Source organism: Mirounga leonina, unplaced genomic scaffold, assembly GCF_011800145.1.
Source record: "Mirounga leonina isolate KUSES-001 unplaced genomic scaffold, KU_Mleo_1.0 Mir_95, whole genome shotgun sequence".
NCBI classification, from domain to species: Eukaryota; Metazoa; Chordata; class Mammalia; order Carnivora; family Phocidae; genus Mirounga; species Mirounga leonina.
In genome coordinates this window covers 7791509-7812645 of record NW_023270865.1, presented here as the reverse complement: position 1 = coordinate 7812645, position 21137 = coordinate 7791509, and the positions used below count along the sequence as shown (strand labels likewise).

Here is a 21137-nt window from a genome sequence, read left to right as displayed (position 1 = left end):
CAAAGGCAGTCGCTTAACCAACTGAGCCACCCAGGCGCCCTAACTTATACATGTTTTAGCATTTAAACAATGCAAGGGGTGGGGCGCCTGGGTGGCTCAGTCGTTGGGCGTCTGCCTTCGGCTCAGGTCATGGTCACAGGGTCCTGGGATGGAGCCCCGCATCGGGCTCCCTGCTCCGCGGGAAGCCTGCTTCTCCCTCTCCCACTCCCCCTGCTTGTGTTCCCTCTCTCGCTGTGTCTCTCTCTGTCAAATAAATAAATAAAATCTTAAAAAAAAAAAAAAAAAAAACAACAATGCAAGGGGTGCCTGGTTGGCTCAGTCGTTGGGCGTCTGCCTTCGGCTTGGGTCATGATCCCAGGGTCCTGGGATGGAGCCCTGCGTCTGGCTCCCTGCTCCGCGGGAGGCCTGCTTCTCCCTCCCCCACTCCCCCTGCTGTGTTCCCTCTCTCTCTAACAAACAAACAAACAAACAAATAAATAAATAAATAAATAAAATGTTTAAACAATGCAATTATCTGGCTTCCCAAATTATAAAAGATCAGATAAAGCGAACAGGAGCAAAAGGTGAAGCCGCTGACACGTTAGCAAGAAAGAACCCTCCTAAGTAAAAACCACAATAAGATATCACCTTATACCTGTCAAATGGCTAGTATCAAAAAGATAAGAAATAATGTGTTGGCAAGGATGTAGAGAAAAAGGAACCCCTGTGCACTGTTAGGTGTGAGAATGTAAACTGTGGAAAGGAGTACGGAGGTTCCTCAAAAAATTAAAAATATATAGTATCATACAATCCAGTAATTCCACTTCTGGGTGTTTACCCAAGGAAAACAAAAACACTAACTCGAAAATATATATGCACCCCTACGTTTACTGCAGCACTACTTACAATAGCCAAGATATGGAAGCAATCCAAGCATCCACTGGTAGGTGAATGGATAAGGAAAGAACAGTGTGTATGTATACTTATACACACACAATGGAATGTTGCTCAGCCATGAAAAATAATAAGACCCTGCTATTTATGACAACATGGATGGATCTAGAGGGTACTGTGCTTAGGAAATTAAGTCAGTAAGTTGAAGACAACATATGATTTTTCCTTACATATGGAATCTAAGAAACAAAATAGATGAACAAATAAACAAAAAAGCAGTAACAGGCATATAAATACAGAGAACAAACTGGCAGTTGCAAAAGGGAAGGCGGGGGTGGGCAAAATGGGTACAGGGGAATAAGTCATAGGGATGAAAGGTAGAGCAGAGGGAATATATACAATAGCATTGTATGGTGAAAGATGGTAACTACGCTTGTGGTGAGCACAACATAACATACAGTCGTGGAATCACCATGTTGTACACCTGAAACGAACATAACATTGTGTCTCAACTATACTTCAATTAAAAAAAAAAAAAAAGATGACCCAGGCCTCCTCCCAAATACAAGCCTTAGACACAGCACTCAAAAACTACTATCTGTAGCAAAGTCATTTCATGTAGAAGCAAAGAGCCTACTGACATTTGTTGGCCAATCACACCTCCCCGCCCAATTTTAAAATGATAATTAATATTCCAACCAGTAAATTCAGGTCTTCCCATCTCTCTGTAAGATGTGGTTCAACAGGGGCGCCTGGGTGACTCAGTTGGTTAAGCAACTGCCTTCAGCTCAGGTCGCGATCCCACAGTCCTGGGATCGAGTCCCGCATCGATCCCAGCAGGGAGCCTGCTTCTCCCTCTCCCACTCCCTCTGCTTGTGTTCCCTCCCTCTCTCGCTGTGTCTCTCTCTGTGTCTCTCTCTGTCAAATAAATAAATAAAATCTTTAAAAAAAAAAAAAAAAGATGTGGTTCAACACACTCAGAGAAAGGTTTTGCCATGTTTGAGAAAGATTTCCTTTTTAAATGGTTCCAATGAAAACCACTGCTCTACCACAGGTATAGCAGAAAGAACATATGGGAGGAACAAACAATTTCCTCCAGTGAGGCCAAAATAAGGAATTATGATGTGTAAAGTTTTAAAATCAATGATATAAAATTAATGAATGACCTATTATAAAACTATTCACAGCTACAAACATTAAGGAATAAGTTATTAACAAATAGCTTATTTTTTTGCAATATACCCACAAAGACCACTTACTTTAAGAGGATACTTGATACACAAGTCATTAAACCAGTAAATAAAGTTTTTGATAAGATAAGGAGAATGGCCTATGTCAAATGCTAACTAAAATGTACCAACACACATGGGCACCTGGGTGGCTCAGTTGGTTAAGCGACTGCCTTCAGCTCAGGTCATGATCCTGGAGTCCCAGGATCGAGTCCCGCATCGGGCTCCCTGTCAACAGGGAGTCTGCTTCTCCCTCTGACCCTCCCGCCTCTCATGCGCTCTCTCATTCTCTCTCTCAAATAAATACAACCTTTAAAAAAAAAAAAAAGTACCAACACAAGCTTTTACCGGTCTCAAAATAAAAAAGCTCACACGAGTATTTCCTATGAAACTTCATGAAAATATTCAATTACTTAGAATTAGTTTGCTATAAACCTTAAGTTGTAGATACTATTAAAAAAAAAAAAAAAAAACCACGAAAACACAAAAAACCTTTGGAAGGAGGGCAATGTACTACAATCCCAGAATGAAAAGTATACTTCAAATTCTTGGTAAGCTGCCAGTATAGTCCTCTACTTATTTAAGATGAATAACATTAAGTATCAATCAGTAGGCACAGGAATTATAAAATATAACTGGAATTTTAAAGACCTGCAAAATATGTGCCATAGGCTTAACAAAAATATTAAGCTTAGAAAGTCTCATTTTTTTTTTTTAAAGATTTTATTTATTTATTTGAGACAGAGAGAATGAGAGAGAGCACATGAGACGGGGGAGGGTCAGAGGGAGAAGCAGACTCCCTGCCGAGCAGGGAGCCCGATGCGGGACTTGATCCAGGGACTCCAGGATCATGACCTGAGCCGAAGGCAGTCGCCTAACCAAGTGAGCCACCCAGGCGCCCAGAAAGTCTCATTTTTAAGAAGTGAATTAGGGGGGTGCCCTGCCCGGCTCAGTCAGTAAAATATGCGACTCCTGAACCTTCTCTTTATTATTATTATTCCAATCTACACAATTTTAACTCAAAAGATATCCCGTTTGAACAGTGAGGACATATTTGATAAAATCAAGACATCGTTATTAATTTTTCTGGGTGAATGGTATCATAGTTATTGTTTTTAAAAAGAATCCTTATTGTTTAGAGATACATACTAAAATATGTACAGATGAAATTATAAACGATGGGATTTGCTTTAAAAAAGGATAGAGAGGTGGGGAACAAGAACATAGGTAAGGAATACCATGTAAAGGCCATGAGCTAAAAATGAGTCAAACTAAGAAATATGAACATGGGGGTTTCATTACACCTTTTTTATTTACATTTGAACTTGTCCATAATAAAAAATTTTAAAAGAGGGGCACCTGGGTGGCTCAGCCCGTTAAGCATCCAACTCTTAATTTAGGCTTAGGTCATGATCTCAGAGTCCTGAGATCAAACCCTGCATGGGGCTTGTGCTGAGCATGGAACCTGCTTAAGATTCTCTCTCCCCCTCTCCCTCTGCCCCTCCCCGCCCCACCAGTGGTGTGCACACTCTCTCTCAAAAATAAATAAATAAATAAATAAATAAAATTAAAATTAAAAAAGAAAGAAGAAATATTCTATAAATCAATCACTCTCACATAAACATGCATCTGTGTGTTAAAAGCTGACACGTAGTTTTAAAAAATAATTTCCAAAATGTTACAGCAATACTTTGTTATTATCAATGACAGACAAAGTTAAAAAATAGCTGCTTTAAAACTGCTTAAAAACCTTTATGCGTGCAGTTATAACCCAAAAATGCAATGCAAACTTCTAAAGAACTTACTTGGTGTGAAAGCAAATCTGTGCTTGCATAATTCACAGTATTCTTTTCGACTGTGTTTCAGCCACTGAACTAAGCTGCAATCACAAACACATTCATAAGTGCAGTATTTACAACAAAGAAATTTTAAGGCTTCACTGAAAACCAATGTTCTGTTTTATTAAAATTTAACATATCATGGAGCTTTTATAATTTTGACAGTTTCATATTTACAATATTCTTTTTGACTTTTTATAATTTAAAGCCTTCTGAAAGTACAGAACTATAACAGATAAAAACAATATGTATTTTTACTATTAAAAAAGTTCAATTAACTAAATTGTAATCTCCTCAAGGCTAACCTCAACTATGAAAGAATCTCCAAGCATCACATCAGTTCTAACACTGGTCTGATAATACTGCTACCCTGGGTAGCTCGGTCTCAATCCTGGTTGTCACTAAGTGGTTGGCTGTGTACCCAGAACAAGTTACTTTAACATTTCTATGCTCGTTTCCTCATCTGCATAATAATAAAAATATTCCACCTCATGGTTCTAAGGATTAAATGAGTTAAGATGTATAAAAGCAATGAGCACCACCTGGCACAAAGCATCACATAAATGTAAGCTATTATCATGCCAAGCAGAATCAGAGAACCTTAACACTTCCAATGAACAAAATAAGCTCTCCATGGTAGAAATGAACAAACAGGTATCACATGCACCCGGAAAACAGTAATACCAAAATGACAAGGAATGGTAATAAGGAATATGGGTAATTTCCAAATTTTCACAAAATTAAAAAAAAAAAAACTATTTCAGAGAAAGTTCATTGAAACAATCCCCCTTATTATACAAATGACAAAACTGAAGCTCAGACATAAAATATTCTAAAAGGATGACTCACCATTCTTGATGGATAAACTTAATACTGCCCGTACATACACAAGGATGATAAAGAGGTTTCTCAGGTGTTCCTTCTGACCGACACACTCTACATATGTCTGTGAATGAAAAAGATAAATTGAGTTATCTTTGATTATAACTTAAAAAAAAAAAACCAGAACCCCCAAACAAAAATAATGTGTTAAAGCAAGACTCCATCAGCAGCAGAGAAGTGTTATTATGATAATAATAAAGTATATTCCAAAACCAGAAAATTTCCTAATATATAAAAAGGCCAGTTGTTCCTTTCAATGAGAACTGTACTCATTAAACTGCACGCTTCCATAACTAATGCTAAATAGACACAAAATCAGGTCACCACTGGTATCCTCAGAGTTTACAGTTTAAAGTCCTAAGTCCAGTCCTAACAGTTTAAACTCCACAAAAACACATCCAAGGACTTAACAGCAGTGGGCAGCATAGGAGACACCCCTTTAGCTTCACCTCACTCCACCAGAGACATAGAGATACACACAAATAGGGTGAGGGGGCACCCCAAAACCACAAAGGCGCCAGGCCAGAGAGAGGTGAGACAGAGGTCACCTTAAGCAGAAGCTACCAGAGCCCAGCACTACCTGGTGGGAGGCCAGAGGCAAGAGCTCACCCTTTACTCCTCCCCACATGGTTCTGAGCACATCTGTCCACCTTCTTGCCTGGGGTGGCCCGTGATATGTTGAGGAAGAACCTCAAATGCCAAGAACCATCCCATTCACAGGCTCCATAATGCTCCCTCTGAAGGACAACCTATGAAACCTGGTTGCAACTTTTATTTAGACCTTCTTCTCTGTGATCTGCAAGGCGAAGTGCCCACCCCAAGTGGGCAATCTGAAGGACGACAAGCGGTGTGTACTAGAGACAGGGACTTAAGGAAAACTTTTGATCTAGTCTCTCAACAGAGTTCCTCATTCATGGGGAATAACTGCAATCCAAGCCCATCATTAATGGATTTAACCAGTCCCCAGCACCCGCTGGGACTAGGGTGCACACACACTGAGCAATGGGGAACTTGGCCCCCAACGTTAAAAAGCACTATGTTGCTCAATCTAGTATGGCTGAGCACCACTTACCAAAGTTGAGGGATAATGAGTACTCAGGCTGGCTAACTGGTTAGCGCACTAATCCCCGTAGTTATCGATAAGCTAGGCAAATCACTGCCGACACAGAAAGGCCATACACCACCACCCACAGAAGAGCTTTTGCTGTGCCAGTTCCACCTACACAAGAGCCAGAAGGGGTTGTCCAGGTTGAGTCAAATCAAGCACATGCTCCAGGGCTGTGTCTTTCAGTTAGCTTTAGAACCACACCACCCCCCCCGCCCCACTACCACCACCCGAAGGACTTTGGTTTCCTGGAAGCGACCTGAGGGTCATGAGAACAATGCTGGCTGTCGAAATCATTTATGGTCAGAACTACACGGGATCCAAGCCTCTTCAAACCTCCCACTTTCACCTTCATCCTTGATTAATGAAAGCATCTTTGGCAAAAGCTTTCTCTCTGGTCCGTCTTGCACCAGTCTAAGACTTTGGGCTCTGGCAAAGCAGTATGAACATCCCAACAATCCTGCCTAACCAGCCTCTGCAAAGTTCTGACACAAACAAAATAGAACCACACTAGAATTCTATGATTCCCAGGGCAGTATCCTGGCAGCTCGAGTCTGCTTTGAGCACTCTAATTTTCTCCAAATGTACACTTCAGCCTAGGGAAACTGGGCTAAGAGCCCGGAGCTCACCCAAGGGGGGTGGGGAAGACCTGGAAGGACCATCCCCCCGTGGTGGACCTGCTGCTGCCCACATGGGCGATCCAACATCAAGCTAGTATTTTAACTGCACTGAATTCAATACCTGCACTGGAGCTGAGATTACCACAGTGGCCAGCAACCGGACTTGCCCTGCAATGGATCCTCCTTAAAGGATTCAAAATGGACTCACTGAAATATAGGCTCTCAAAAGAGTCCAGTGTTATTTTTCATCACTGCTCTCCCAGGTCTCAAGTAGGTAATCTGCACATCTGCTGCCTTGCTTGGTTGTTGAAGTCGATCATCAAGCTCCCTTTATGGTACCGAACCTGGATTCCTGGTCACCATGGCTGCCACTGTAGGCACTAGGACTTCTACCTAAAACAGCTGACAGGTCCATGGGACATGCAACTGATGAGGTTATCTAGAATCATTAGAGCTGCTGGTGCCTGTGGGCATCAATTAGTCCCACAATTACCACAGTTATCCAGGTAGGAGCGGCACAAGCACTTAAAGCCATTTGGAACATGACCACACCAGCCTCAAGTGCTAGGATGCCTGTGGATTAACTTTAAAGACAGGCATGTGCTACAGAGGGATTAACCAGGTAGGATGGTTTGGGTGCAAATGTGGGTGAGCCGGTGCAGACAAAGGGTGAAGCAGTCCCACACTGTCCTGTCTCCGCAGCCAGCTCTCAGGCAGCTGCAGAAGTAGGGCACAGCAGCGAAAGCGTGGCAAGGAGTATCCTGCATCGGGACACAGTGTAGAGGAAAGCAGCAGAGACACTGCCGCGCTCACACAAATGAGGGTCGCTATGTTGCCCTCCAGAAACAAGTGACCGACTGGGCAAGGGCTGCCCTTGCTGGCACACTGCTGCCAACAAGATGCAGGGACAGTGGGGGGATATCCACGAGTGTGAACGGTTGATGCCAGTGGGCTCGTCCTGTGATGGGGCCCATCCCCACGTGGGTGGCCCAGCCCCAGGTGGCCCAAGGGAGCTATGGGGAGGACCATGCAGAAGGCACAGTGCGGGGGCGGGGGGGGAGCATGTGCATGAGACACTGATCTTCAGAAAACCACGTTCAACGACAAACCAACACTAAAAACTAAGCAAGCACAACAAATCTAAACCAACTCCAGGGCTCTGCTTAACAGAGTACAGAGTACTGGACTCATCCACCTCTGTAAGGCTGAAACCATTTTCACTGTAACACTAAGACTTTGCCTTTTACCCTCATTGTCTTGCCAGGATACAGTGGAGTTTTCCAGAGGCTACATAACACAACTGACCGAATGCAGCCGAGATGAAAAAAATCCACCGGCCTCCCATTAAATCAGACATTTAAGAGATTTGCAAATATAAAACAAATCCACTCTTCTCACCAATATTTTGGGTTTGAGGTATGTAGTTATTTCTTTGAAAAAAAAATATTAACATATAACAGGTGTGTTAAGTGAATTAATACTTCCAAATTTTGTTTCATTTTCTAAGGGCAAACGAAAGCTCTTATGAGTCTTTATGTTTTTTAAGAGTAGGCCAAAAAAAGTTAAGAACTACTATTTTTTTTTTTTGCTCGTGAAACTTTTGAAAAAAATCAGAGAATAATAACTATGGTTCTCTCAAAATACACAAATAGACAAAATTTTCATTATTTTGTAAGGAGTTTCATAAGCCTCCACTGATCCTACAAAAGAAAGGGAAGGGAATATTAGACTTCTCAAATGCCTTGTTTTAGAACCATGGAAATTTTTTTACATAATCCAAAACAAAATTATAGCAAAATGGAAAATAAGCAACCCCTAAATCAAAAACAAATTACACAAATGAAACATATAGATGTGTGTATATATGATAAATAGATTTCAAGTTTAACCACAGAAAAGATTTACTTTAGAGACTTTAAAACAGTAATATGATCATATATCCCTAGTAGGCTATATCCTAAGACAGAAAGAACTGCATTAAATCCTAAACAGAATTCAGTAATCATGGTGTGAAGAGCAATAATATTGATAATTTTAAAACTTGGGAGGATAAAACCGGTAAGTAGTATGATGGTGGTATTGTGGTTGTGTGTACGTGTTTTTTAAGTTATCTCTCAGAATACATAAGAATTTACAGATGAAAACATTTTATATCTGGGATGTGCTTTAAAATGAGATGGGAAAGGGTTGAGATGAAAGAATTATCAACCATATGCTTTATCTGCTGAATCTAGATGCTGGTTATTAGAGGTTATTGCATTAGTCTATTTCATTTTTAAATTTTTACATAATAGGGGCACCTAGCTGGCTCAGCTGGTGGAGCATGCAACTCTTGGGTCTCAGGGTTGTGAGTTCAAGCCTCACACTGGGTGTAGAAATTACTAAAAATAAAATCTTTTTTTTTTTTTTTTAGATTTATTTATTTGACAGAGACAGTGAGAGAGGAAACACAAGCAGGGGGAGTGGGAGAGGGAGGAGCAGGCTCCCCGCCGAGCAGGGAGCCCGATGTAGGGCTCTATCCCAGGACCCTGGGATCATGACCTGAGCCGGAGGCAGACACTTAACGACTGAGCCTCCCAGGTGCCCCCCAAAATAAAATCTTTAAAATGGGGAAACATCCCATGCTCATGGATTGTAAGAACAAATATTGTTAAAATGTCTATGCTACCCAAAGCAATCTACACATTCAATGCAATCCCTATCAAAATATCATCAACGTTTGCTGGAACAAACAATACTAAAATTTGTATGGAACCACAAAAGACCCCGAATAGCCAAAGCAATCCTGAAAAAGAAAACAAAAGCTGGAGGCATCACATTCCAGACTTCAGGCTGTATTACAAAGCTGTACCTCAAGAGAGTATGGTATTAGCACATAGATCAATGGAAGAGAATAGAAACCCCAGAAATGGACCCTCAACTCTGGTCCACTAATCTTCGACAAAGCAGGAAATACCCAACGGAAAAAGTCTCTTCAAGAAATGGTGTTGGAAAAATTGGATGGCCACATGCAGAAGAATGAAACTGGACCACTTTTTTTTTTACACCATAGAGAAAAATAAACTCAAAATGGATGAAAGACCTAAATGTGACACAGGAATCCATCAAAATCCTAGAGGAGAACAAGAACACAGGCAGCAACCTCTTTGACCTCAGCCACAGCAACTTCTTACTAGACACGTAAAAGCAAAAATGAACTATGGGGACTTCATCAAGATAAAAAGCTTTTGCACAGCAAAGGAAACAGTCAACAAAACAAAAAGACAACCTACCAAATGGGAGAAGATATTTGCAAATGCCTTTAGATAAAGGGCTAGTATCCAAAACCTATGAAGAATTTATCAAACTCAACACCCAAAAAACAAAAAAATCTAGTCAAGAAATGGGCAGAAGACATGAGCAGACATTTCTCCAAAGAAGACATACAAATCACCAACAGACACATGAAAAAACGTTCAACATCACTCAGCATCAGGGAAATACAAATCAAAACCACAGTGAGATATCACATCACACCAGTCAGAACGGCAAAAATTAACAACTCAGGAAACAACAGATGTTGGCAAGAATGTGGAGAAAGGGGAACCCTCTTACACTATTGGTGGGAATGCAAACTGGTGCAGCCATTCTGGAAAACAGTATGAAAGTCCCTCAAAAAGTTAAAATAGAGGTACCCTGTGACCCAGCAATTGCACTGCTAGGTATTTATCCAAAGGATACAAACACAGTGATTTGAAGGGGCACCTGCACCCCAACGTTTATAGCAGCAATGTCCACAAAAACCAAAATATGGGAAGAGCCCAGATGTCCATTGACAGATGAATAGATAAAGAAGATATGGTATATATACACAATGGAAAATTACTCAGTCATCAAAAGAATGAAACCTTGCCATTTGCAACAACATGGATGGAACTAGAGGGTATTATGCTAAGCAAAATAAGTCAGAGAAAGACAAATACCGTATGATTTCAGTCATGTGGAATGTAAGAAACAAAACAGTTGAACACAGAGGAAGGGAAGGAAAAATAAAATGAAATGAGAGAGGGAGACAGACCATAAGAGACTCTTAACTCTACAGAACAAACAGGGTTGCTGGAGGGGCAGTGGGTGGGGGGATGAGGTAAATAAGTGCTGGGAATTAAGGAGAGCACGAGACGTAAAGAGCACTGGGTGTAATATGCAACTGATGAATCACTAAATTCTACCCCTGAAAATCAAACAATCAAACCAAATCTTTAGGGGCGCCTGGGTGACTGAGTAGATTAAGTGTCCAACTCTTGATTTCAGCTCAGGTCAAGATCTCAGGGTCATGAGATCCAGCCCTGCATCCAGCTCCACACTAAGCATGGAACCTGCTTAAGATTGTCTCTCTCCCTCTTCCTCTCCCTCTACCCCTCTTCCCGGCTCGCACATGCGTGCTCTCTTTCTCTAAACTAAATAAATAAATAAGATCTTAAAAAAAATAAAATTTTACATAAAACTTTTAAAAAAATAAACAATGGTTAAACATGCAATTTACAAATATCAAAGTTGAACTTTTATTGTACTGACACTACCAAGTCCAATTTTATCAATGAAGTTCTTCAGCAAGAAGGCTTAGCATGTGACTTATTTCATATGTGCATGCACGTACACACACACAAATTTGAAAACTCATGTTAGATTTTTATTTCACTGATCCTGTTTTTAAAAATGTGGTAAAACTTTCATTGGCTATAACTTCATTAGGGGAAGAAAGCAGAGTAAGATTTAAATAATACGTCTCAACATTCCTAAAAGCCTCTTTATGTACAACCAACAACCCAATTCCAATTTAAAACCATTTAATCTAAATGACTTTAAAATGGAATTTGGTCCAAAAATATAATTAATCTCTTTTGCAGTGCTGGCCCTGTTTTTCCCCACATCATGAAGATGTGACTGAGTTTTGTTCAAAAGCACCTCATGTATAAATATTACCCTAAATGGAAAGGTGAAGATTGTTGGTAGAAATAAACTAGAATGGTGATAAGCCCTAGCTATAAAATACTTGTAAGGTAAACATTTGGCTGTTTAGCAGGCCCCAATCCCTGCTTACCATGGCATAGTCATACCTTATTAGGAAACTGGAAGCGGAGAAAAGCTGCCAAAGTGAAAGACTGCACCTGCTCTCACTTTATATCCTCAACTAAATTTCCTTAGCTAGTCTGTGTGTGGACTAGGAAGGAATGGAAGCTTCTTCCCTGCCAATCCATGTTGCAGTAGAAAAATCTGAAACAAGGCATACGTATACAGAGCTAAACATTTTTTCTGCAAGGATACATAAACTATTAACAGTTGCTAACTTTGTGGATCAGTTTTGGGGGAAAATACACATATTTTATATATGTATGATGTCTACAGTATATATTTGTGTAGTATTTTGCTAATACCTTACTATTAAAATTAACAGTTTCCTTGTAAACTTATATTCAAAGACATGTACAAGAACATTCATAGCAACACTATTTCATAAAAATACCACCAAAATAGGGGCACCTGGGGGGCACTCAGCTGAGTGTCCCGACTCTTGATCTCAGCTCAGGTCTTGATCTCAGGGTTGTGGGTTCAGGCCCTGCGTTGGGCTCCACCTCCAAAATGGAAACTACTAAACCGTCTATCAACAGCAGAATGGATGAATTTTGGTATATTCACATAACTATGATATGGCAATAAGAATAAACCAGCCAACTAAAACTACAACCACGATTTGGATTTATTGCATAGTGGTGTTTAGTGATAACTCACACCCACACACAAAAAGAACTCAGACACAGAGAATACCTAATCCACATGTAAAAAGTTCACAAACAGGAAAAACTAACATTTATTAGAAGTCACCATAGTAGTTACCTCTAGAGGAAAGAGGCAGTCAAGACTACAAGAGGACTGAAGGGAATGGCCCAGATGAAATCGACACACTTCTCCCTATACCTCCTGCCAAGTACAGCTAAAAGCCCAGGACATTTTTTTTTTTAAGATTTTTTTTAATTTATTTGACAGAGAGAGACACAGAGAGGGAACACAAGCAGGGGGAGGGGGAGAGGGAGAAGCAGGCTTCCTGCCAAGCAGGGAGCCCGATGCGGGGCTCGATCCCAGGACTCTGGGATCATGACCTGAGCCAAAGGCAGACGCTCAATGACTGAGCCACCCAGGCGCCCCAGCCCAGGACATTAAACATAAATAAACAGAAGATGACTCTAAAAAGTGAAGAAAAGGCAGAGCAGCAAGGGAACTGGTGACCCAAGGAATCACATCCAGTGAGTTCTCTGGGTTTGTGTTTTGCTTCATGTATCCGAGGGACTGGTGGTGGAGGTGGAGAAGCTGACAATCTGAAAACATCAATGGGAAAAGACAAACTTACCCCAAAAAAGCCAAAGACCAGGAAAGATGCAACCTAGCAAGAGGGAAATTTTTAGGCAATAAATGCCTCTGTACCCCAGCCAAACACCATGGGAAAAAATGCAGCCCTGGGTACCTGGGTGGCTCAGTCGTTAAGCATCTGCCTTCAGCTCAGGTCATGATCCCAGGACCCTGGGATTGAGCCCCGCATCGGGCTCCCTGCTCCGCAGGAAGCCTGCTTCTCCCTCTCCCACTCCCCCTGCTTGTGTTCCCTCTCTCACTGTGTCTCTGTCAAATAAATAAATAAAATCTTTAAAGAAAAAAAAACGTGGCCCCAACACCACCTCTAGCAGCCAAGGCCGAGAGGGAAGCAGACCTAGATTAGCTAACTCTATTTTAGTTACTGAGGCCCAACTAAATTATCACGCAAGTTAATGACGAAATGAGCATTAAAACATAACCACCAATTACAAGAGTATTCCCTTTGACTTGCTCATTCTTTCAACTCGGTTGTATGATCTTTTCGTGAATGTTTTATTTTTTTCACAATTTAATGTCAATATTCTATACATATTTTCTATCTACTCCAACTCTGTTGTATTCTTCCATTTGTATAGTAGGCTGCTCCCTTTGGCAAAACACATTACACCATTGAAATATAAAAATAAAATAACTAGATAGTACAGCAGCTAATGACTAGCGAAGCCAACATTTCCACATTTTACCAAGTTCTTTCTCTGTGAATTTTCTAAGTCCTTTCTCCAGCTTACTAACTGGGGTCTTAACAGTAAGAAAGCAGTCCAAAAAAAAAAAAAAAAAATTCAGCAAAAGATTTGAACAGATACTTCACCAAAGAAGGTATACAAATGAAAAAATGCTGAGGTCATTAGCAAAGTGCAAGTTAAAATCACAAGAGGATGGTGATGGTTGCACAAGAGTGTGACTATATTTAATGCCAGTGAATTGTACACTTAAAAATGGTTAGAATGGTAAATTTTGTTATGTATATTTTACCACAAAAGAATTTTAAATCACAGTACAATACCACTACATACTGATTAAAATGACAAAAAGAAAAAAAACTCTTACCATATGATGCAGCAATCATATTCCTAGATATTTAACTTAGTAAAATGAAAACTTATGCTTGTACAAAAACCCATATGAATTTGGATAATGGCTTCATTCATAATTTCCTCAAAATGGAAACCAATCAAAGCATTCCACAACTGGAGGATAAACTATGATACATTCAATATTCTTTTCTACAACAGAATACTATTAAGCAATAAAAAGGAATGAAATACTGATACATACAACATGAATAAATCTCAAATGCATTATATGTTAAACAAAAGAAGCCAGACTGAAAAAGCTACATACTAGATGATTCCATTTATAACATCTGGAAAAGGTAAAACAAAAAGACAGAAATACATCAGTGGTTGCCAGGGTCTGGGAGTGGGATTGATCATAAAAGGGAACAGGGATATTTGAGAGGAGGGCTGAATTAGTCCATCCCTTGAATATGATGGCTACATGACTGTATGCATTTGTCAAAAATTCATGGGCACTACCGTCGATAGATGAATAAAGGAGATATATATATATATGTGATGTATATACATATATAAATATATGTGTGTCTATACATACACAATGAAATATTATTCAGCCATAAAAAAGAATAAAATCTTGCCATTTGTAACCACATGGATGGAGCTAGAGAGTATAATGCTAAACAAAATAAGTCAAAGACAAATACTGTATGATTTCACTTGTACGTGGAATTTAGGAAACAAAACAAATGAATGGAGGAAAAAAAAAAAAAGAGAGACAAACTAAAAAAACAGACTCTTAACTACAGAATAAACAGATGGTTACCAGAGGAGAGGTGGGTGGGGTAATGGGTGAAATAGGTGAAGGGGATTAAGAGTACACTTATCCTGATGAGCACTGAGTAATATATGGAACTGCTCAATCATTATATTGTGTATCTGAAACTAATGTAATACTGCACTGGAATTAAAATAAAAAATTAAACTATCCCAGACCAAAACAAAACAAAAACCTCATGAACATTAAATAAGGTAAGTTTTACTGTGTTTATATTATACTTTAATTTTAAAAAAGACTTCCTACAGTACTATCTAAATAGACATATGAGAAGAACAAAGGAGAAAGGATAATGACATGAAAAGAAATTATTGTTCCTTCACTAATGAAGTTGTATACTGAAATGTATCCCAACAAGCCCATTAATTTCATCCAGCCAGATAAGAATTAATGCTGTCAGGGACTGTGGAGGAAATCATCAGCATTGGACATCAAGTATTTCTAGCATTCCATTTTCTGGATAAATAGTAGGACTGTACTTCCCTGCCACCTCTGAAATTAGACACGGACATGTGACTTGCTTCAGTCAATGAAATATAAGCTACAGTGATGTGTATCACTCCTGGGGAGAAAATCTGGGGGAGCTAATGAACACAATACATCACACTGCATTTTCCTGCCTCAATGATTGTGGAAGCACACCCTAGGAGCCTCCATCAATCTAGGTCTCCAAGTGACTCCAGTTAGCAGGAGCATCTCCCCCCACCCTGTGGTAGACGTAATATTCAGTGAGAAAGGAACCTTTTGTTGCTTTAAGCTGCTGAGGTTTGAAGGTAGTTCGTGACAAAGACAAATTAGCCTATCCTGTTTCATAAAGGGTCTCAGCAGCTTGGGGCGGGGAGGGACTAAAACAAGCACAACTACCACCAATACAGAAAGTCAATGAAAGAATAAACCTAACTTGGGGCGCCTGGGTGGCTCAGTCGTTAAGCGTCTGCCTTTGGCTCAGGTCATGATCCCAGGGTCCTGGGATTGAGCCCCTGCTCCGCGGGGCGCCTGCTTCTCTCTCTCCCACTCTCCCTGCTTATGTTTCCTCTCTCGCTGTGTCTCTGTCAAATAAATAAAATCTTTAAAAAAAAAAAAAAAAAAAAAGGATAAACCTATCTTGTATATGAAGACCAATCCCACTACCCAAAACCCCAACAGAGTAATATGACCAAGGTTATAAAAGAAAATGTCTACAAAAGGCGCAGCCTGGGGCCCTTTACTAAAGCTGAAATAATAAAGTTTTACGGTAGAATAAAATTCCCGCCAGATTTACATGCAGTAAAATTACAAATCTAGCTCAGGCCAAAATAAAAGCATTGCATTTTATTTGTTATGAATGCAAATCAACTCAGAAACAGCAAAGCAAAACTCTTCCCGCTTTTCTTTTCTTTTTTTTCCCCTCCATCTCCCCAGGCTCTTCCTGCTTTTCAAAAGCAAATTTCTTCTGTTTAATCCTGTGGGAACTTTTGTTGCTTTATTTGAATACCTAATATCTTCACAAGGCATACTTTCTAAAAGTTCCTAGCACAGTGCCTAGCTCAATAAATATAAAGGTGTTTTTTTGTTTGTTTTAATGAAAAATCTCAAATCCTTAGTGACTGAGTATGGAGACTGCCCAGGAAATGAGGGGGGGGGGGGAGAAAAGAACAACCAGTAAGAGTAGGTTCTCAAGTTGGAACCAGCTGCTGAAGTCAACACCCATGTTGGCTTGGCTCATGCCATCAGTTTTTCTAGCCAACAATTCAGCTCACCAAATATATCCTAAGTACCAACTATGAAAAAAAGAAGAAGAAAACCCTAGAAGTTTTGGGTATATGTCATAATTTTTAGGTCATTATCTACCTTGAAACTTTTTCCACATTAGATTTCAAAGTGTCTGCACATTCCTTCTGGTAATTATCCTTCTGGTGATAATTCAATAAACAAAGGACTGTTAAATTATTAGTAGTAGACTTTATTTTTCAGAACAATTTTACATTTACAGAAAATCTAAGATAGTGCAGTGTTCCCACACACACAGCACCCAGTATCCCCTATTATTAACATCTACATTAGCATGGTACTTTTGTTAAACTTAATGAGCCAATATTCACACATCATTAACTAAAATCCAGTTTATTCAGATTTCCTTAGTCTTCACCTAATGTCTTCTGTTGTTGCTCCAAAACCCACCTGACATTTAGTTGCATGTCTCCTTAGCTTGGCTAACACAGTTTCTCTTGGGTCTGGCAGTTTTTCAGGCTTTCCTTGTTTTTGATGACTTTGGTCATTTTAAGGAGTACTGGTCGGGTACCTTGCAGGATGCCCCCTATCAGAATTTGTCTCATGTTTCGCTCATGACTAGAATGGGGCTATGGCTTTGAGGGAAGAAAAGGAAAATGGCAAAGTGCCATTTTCATCACATCATATCAAGGGTACACGATTAACATGAATTATGACGGTTCCTGTTGGCCTTGATTACTTTCGCTGAAGTAACAAAGGATTTTTAATATCTGATTACCAACAAAAATTTTTACAATTAATAACTATGATCACAGTAAGTAAATATTAAGAATATGTGACTGAAAAATATTACTCAAAATGTCTGTAAATAACCTACATACCCAAAACCAGGAGAATGGGTATCTAAATTGTGGCACATTCACTACATGGAACATGGAAAAATGCATAACGTTAAATACGCAAAGCAAAAATAAAAAATGAATAGAATACACACTGTACTTCCTACCTAGTACTTCCTACTAGATAAAAACATCAAAATAGAGCGCCTGGGTGGCTCAGTCGTTTAGTGTCTGCCTTCGGCTCAGGTCATGATCTCAGGGTCCTGGGATCGAGCCCCACGTCGGGCTCCCTGCTCAGCAGGAAGCCTGCTTCTCCCTCTCCCACTCCCCCTGCTTGTGTTCCCTCTCTCTCTGTGTCTGTCTCTGTCAAATAAATAAGTAAAATCTTTAAAAAAAAACAAACAAAAGGGGCGCCTGGGTGGCTCAGTCGTTAAGCGTCTGCCTTCGGCTCAGGTCATGATCCCAGGGTCCTGGGATCGAGCCCCGCATCGGGCTCCCTGCTCCGCGGGAAGCCTGCTTCTCCCTCTCCCACTCCCCCTGCTTGTGTTCCCTCTCTCGCTGTGTTTCTCTCTGTCAAATAAATAAATAAAATCTTTAAAAAAAAAAAAAACACAAAACATCAAAATAGCCTAAAAGAGAAAATACGAAAAAAACAGCCATAATAATTGGTCAGATGAGAACACGGGTGATTTTCTTGCCTTCTTTCCCCAAAGTTTCTAATGCTTCATTGCTACTTTTACAATTACAAGAAAAAAAACTACCTATAAAAAAAAATATGCATGTGCTAATTAATTAGGCCTTGCGAACATAAAGCCCCAATTCTACATGTATCCCAAAGTTTAGGTATTTTCTTACCGCTCCAGATTACCAGTAATTACAAACTTAACATTCACTGTACTGTTGCTCCTGGAAGCCTGAAAACGACATGTTTTTGGCCTCTTTGCTGACTAGGCTTGAGTTGCACCGAATCAAGGAGAAGTACTTTTGTGGGAAAAGGTGAAGCCATTTTCTACTTCTGGCTCTAAAAACAGCAGTGGCAGCTAATTGCAGGTCTCTGAACTCCTGCAGCAGTTACAGAGATCCTAGTGGTGCTTCTTCCTTCTTTTTCAAGTTTTCTTTCTTTAATCTCTACACCCAGCGTGGGGCTTAACTCAAAAGCCGGAGGGAGATCAGGAGTCACATGCTCTTCCAACTGAGCCAGCCGGGCGCCCCCTGGCGGTGATTCGCGCCCCCCGCCCCGGAGCAGGGGACACCTGTCAGGTCAGCAGCGCGGGCAGTGGCTCCAACACTTACAGGAAGGGTGTGCCAGCTATCAACTTAGTCACCCCAGTTCCAAATCTGTCCTTCAGTACCTGTCCGGTGGTAAGTCACTGAACTCAAAACATTTTTTTAAAAACAAATTTGTCAGTAGGAGGTACTGGAGGGACAATGCAGGAGGAAGCGGTTTTCCGGCTCCTGCTGCACTGTCAGGAGGTTTGTTATAATGACCACCTTTTCACAACCCTACTGATAAGAACCCAAGACACTCCAGGTCTTGTACCCAACAGGGTACCCAACTCCCCCCACGTGCCCATCCATTAACTTTGGCTCTCCTGCACCCTGAGGGGTTATTTCCTGCTAGCCCAGAAACTGTGGACTCGCTCTGGACAACTCCACACTCCTGCACTGATGTCTAAACCACAACTATCAGGAGTGGCCCTACCTCTTCCAAGGCTGTCCCTACTTGCATACTCACCCTCTTGCTCAGGTACCCTTTACAGTATTCTTTACATCTCCATAGCTACCCTCTTACCGTAGCTTAGTAATTCAACTTCCTCTGGTTAACTTACAATGTGCTGTCTGTCTCTTCACTAGATCAAGACAGAAAAAAAACAAGATTTAAAGAAGAACCAATTGGAAGTTTTAGAACTAGAAAATACAGGGAGTGTGGGATCACTCCTGGACTTGAGCTCAACAGCAACGTTTGCCTCAAGAAAAAGTACTTTGTACAATTCTTTGGAGTTATCAGCCGAACTAGCTGTTTTTTCCTCCCATGAAACATCATGTTTACCACGGCTAAAAAAACTGAAAAAACAAAAAACAAAAACAAGTTATTCAGACAGATCTGGGTATTCAAGCATTTTATCACTAAAGAATGAAGTGAGCCTAAGAGCCAAGGAAAACAACTGACAATATTTGTTGCCAATGATAAAAATCAAACTTTCAAGCAAAAATTAGGATTTTAGAAAACTTGTGATCACCACAATGAGCCTGACAGCTTCCCCAATACCTAAAAGGCTTTTCAAGATGAGACAGGTAGTGATGTTAAGGAATGTAAGCTTTGATAATACACATGAAACGTGTCAACATTTGGAGTATCTGCATAACTCAATGATCAAGTATCCACCAAAACACCAACATGATGTTACAAAACCATGCATGAGTAAAAAAATAAGCCAATGGATTTTTAAAAATAGCTTTATTGGGGGAGCGCCTGGGTGGCTCAGGTCATGATCTCAGGGTCCTGGGATCGAGCCCCATGTGGGGCTCCCTGCTCAGCAAGGAGTCTGCTTCTCCCTCTCACTCTCCTCTGTGTGCGCACACTCTCTCTTTCTCTCTCAAATAAAATCTTTTAAAAAACAGCTTCATAGGGGAATCACTGACATACAATAAAATGCACTTAAAGGGGTTACCACTTGATAAGCTTGTCAATGATAAAACTGTCATCACAACTGAGATAATGAACATATCCATCACCACCAAAATTAACTCAGGTCCCTTGATAATCTCTCCATCCCACCGTTCTCTCAGTCCCATTCCTAGGCAACCATCAATCTACATTCTAGTACTATGGATTAATTTGCATTTTCTAGAGTTCTATGTAAGTGGCACATACTGTGGCTTCTTTCACTTATTATTTTGAGATTCATGTATGTTGTATCAACAGTTCATTTCTTTTAGTCACAGACTCGTAATCCATTTTATAGGTGTATCACAATTTGTTTATTCATTCATCTGTTGATAGGCATTTGGGTTGGTTCAAGTGTCAGGATTTTACAATAAAACTGCTATGTACATTCACATACAAGAGTTTGTATGCATTCATTTCTCTTAGTAAGTCCCTACCAGTACTATAGCTGGATCATATGTTAACTTTTTAAGAAACTGCTACACTGATTTCCAAGGTGGTTGTACCACTTTACATTCCAGCAGCATATGAAAGTTACTGTTGTTCCACATTCTGACCAACATTTGGTATGGTCATACTTTATAATTTCATTCATTCTAATAGGTATGTAGTGATGTAGTTCTATTCTGCTAACAGCGTTATCGAAATATACATACTACAAAGCTCAACAACTAAAGTACACAATTCAAAGGCTTTTTATGTATTTACAGAGTGAGGCAGCCGCTACCACAATCTAATTTTTTAACATCCTCATCATCCCAAAAAGAAACCTTGTAACTATTAACAGTCATTCCCCATTCTTTCTCTTTACATAGATTTGCCTATTTGAGCCATAATTTGGATCACATAAAATGTGGTGTTTCATGACCAGTTTCTTTCACTTAGCACAATGTTTATGAGGTTCAACCAAGTTATTATACATACCAGTATTTCATTCCTTTGTATTGCCAAATAATATTCCATTTTATAGGTATGTTACATTTTCTTATCCATTCATCAGTTGATACACAATGGGGTGTGAAGATATATTTTGAATTCTCCTAGGTATATACCTAGGAGTGGAAATGCTGGGTCATATGGCAACTTTGTAACACTGTATCTTACATTCTCACCA

At 40.1% G+C, this 21137-nt stretch overlaps 1 protein-coding gene across 4 annotated transcripts in view; it reads right to left on the bottom strand.

Moving 5' to 3' along the window:
• MARCHF6 (membrane associated ring-CH-type finger 6) overlaps nucleotides 1-21137 on the bottom strand; it is a 77418-nt gene that overhangs the window by 49773 nt on the left and 6508 nt on the right. For 3 of the 4 annotated variants that reach the window (XM_034998822.1, XM_034998824.1, XM_034998825.1), the window contains exons 2-3: nucleotides 4790-4886; nucleotides 3908-3981 (exon numbers count right to left, since the gene is read on the bottom strand). In XM_034998822.1, the coding sequence (XP_034854713.1) occupies nucleotides 3908-3981; nucleotides 4790-4886 (171 nt within the window). Of the gene's footprint in view, nucleotides 1-3907; nucleotides 3982-4789; nucleotides 4887-16636; nucleotides 16671-21137 lie in introns of those variants that run through there. The other variant, XM_034998823.1, reaches the window with a different exon arrangement.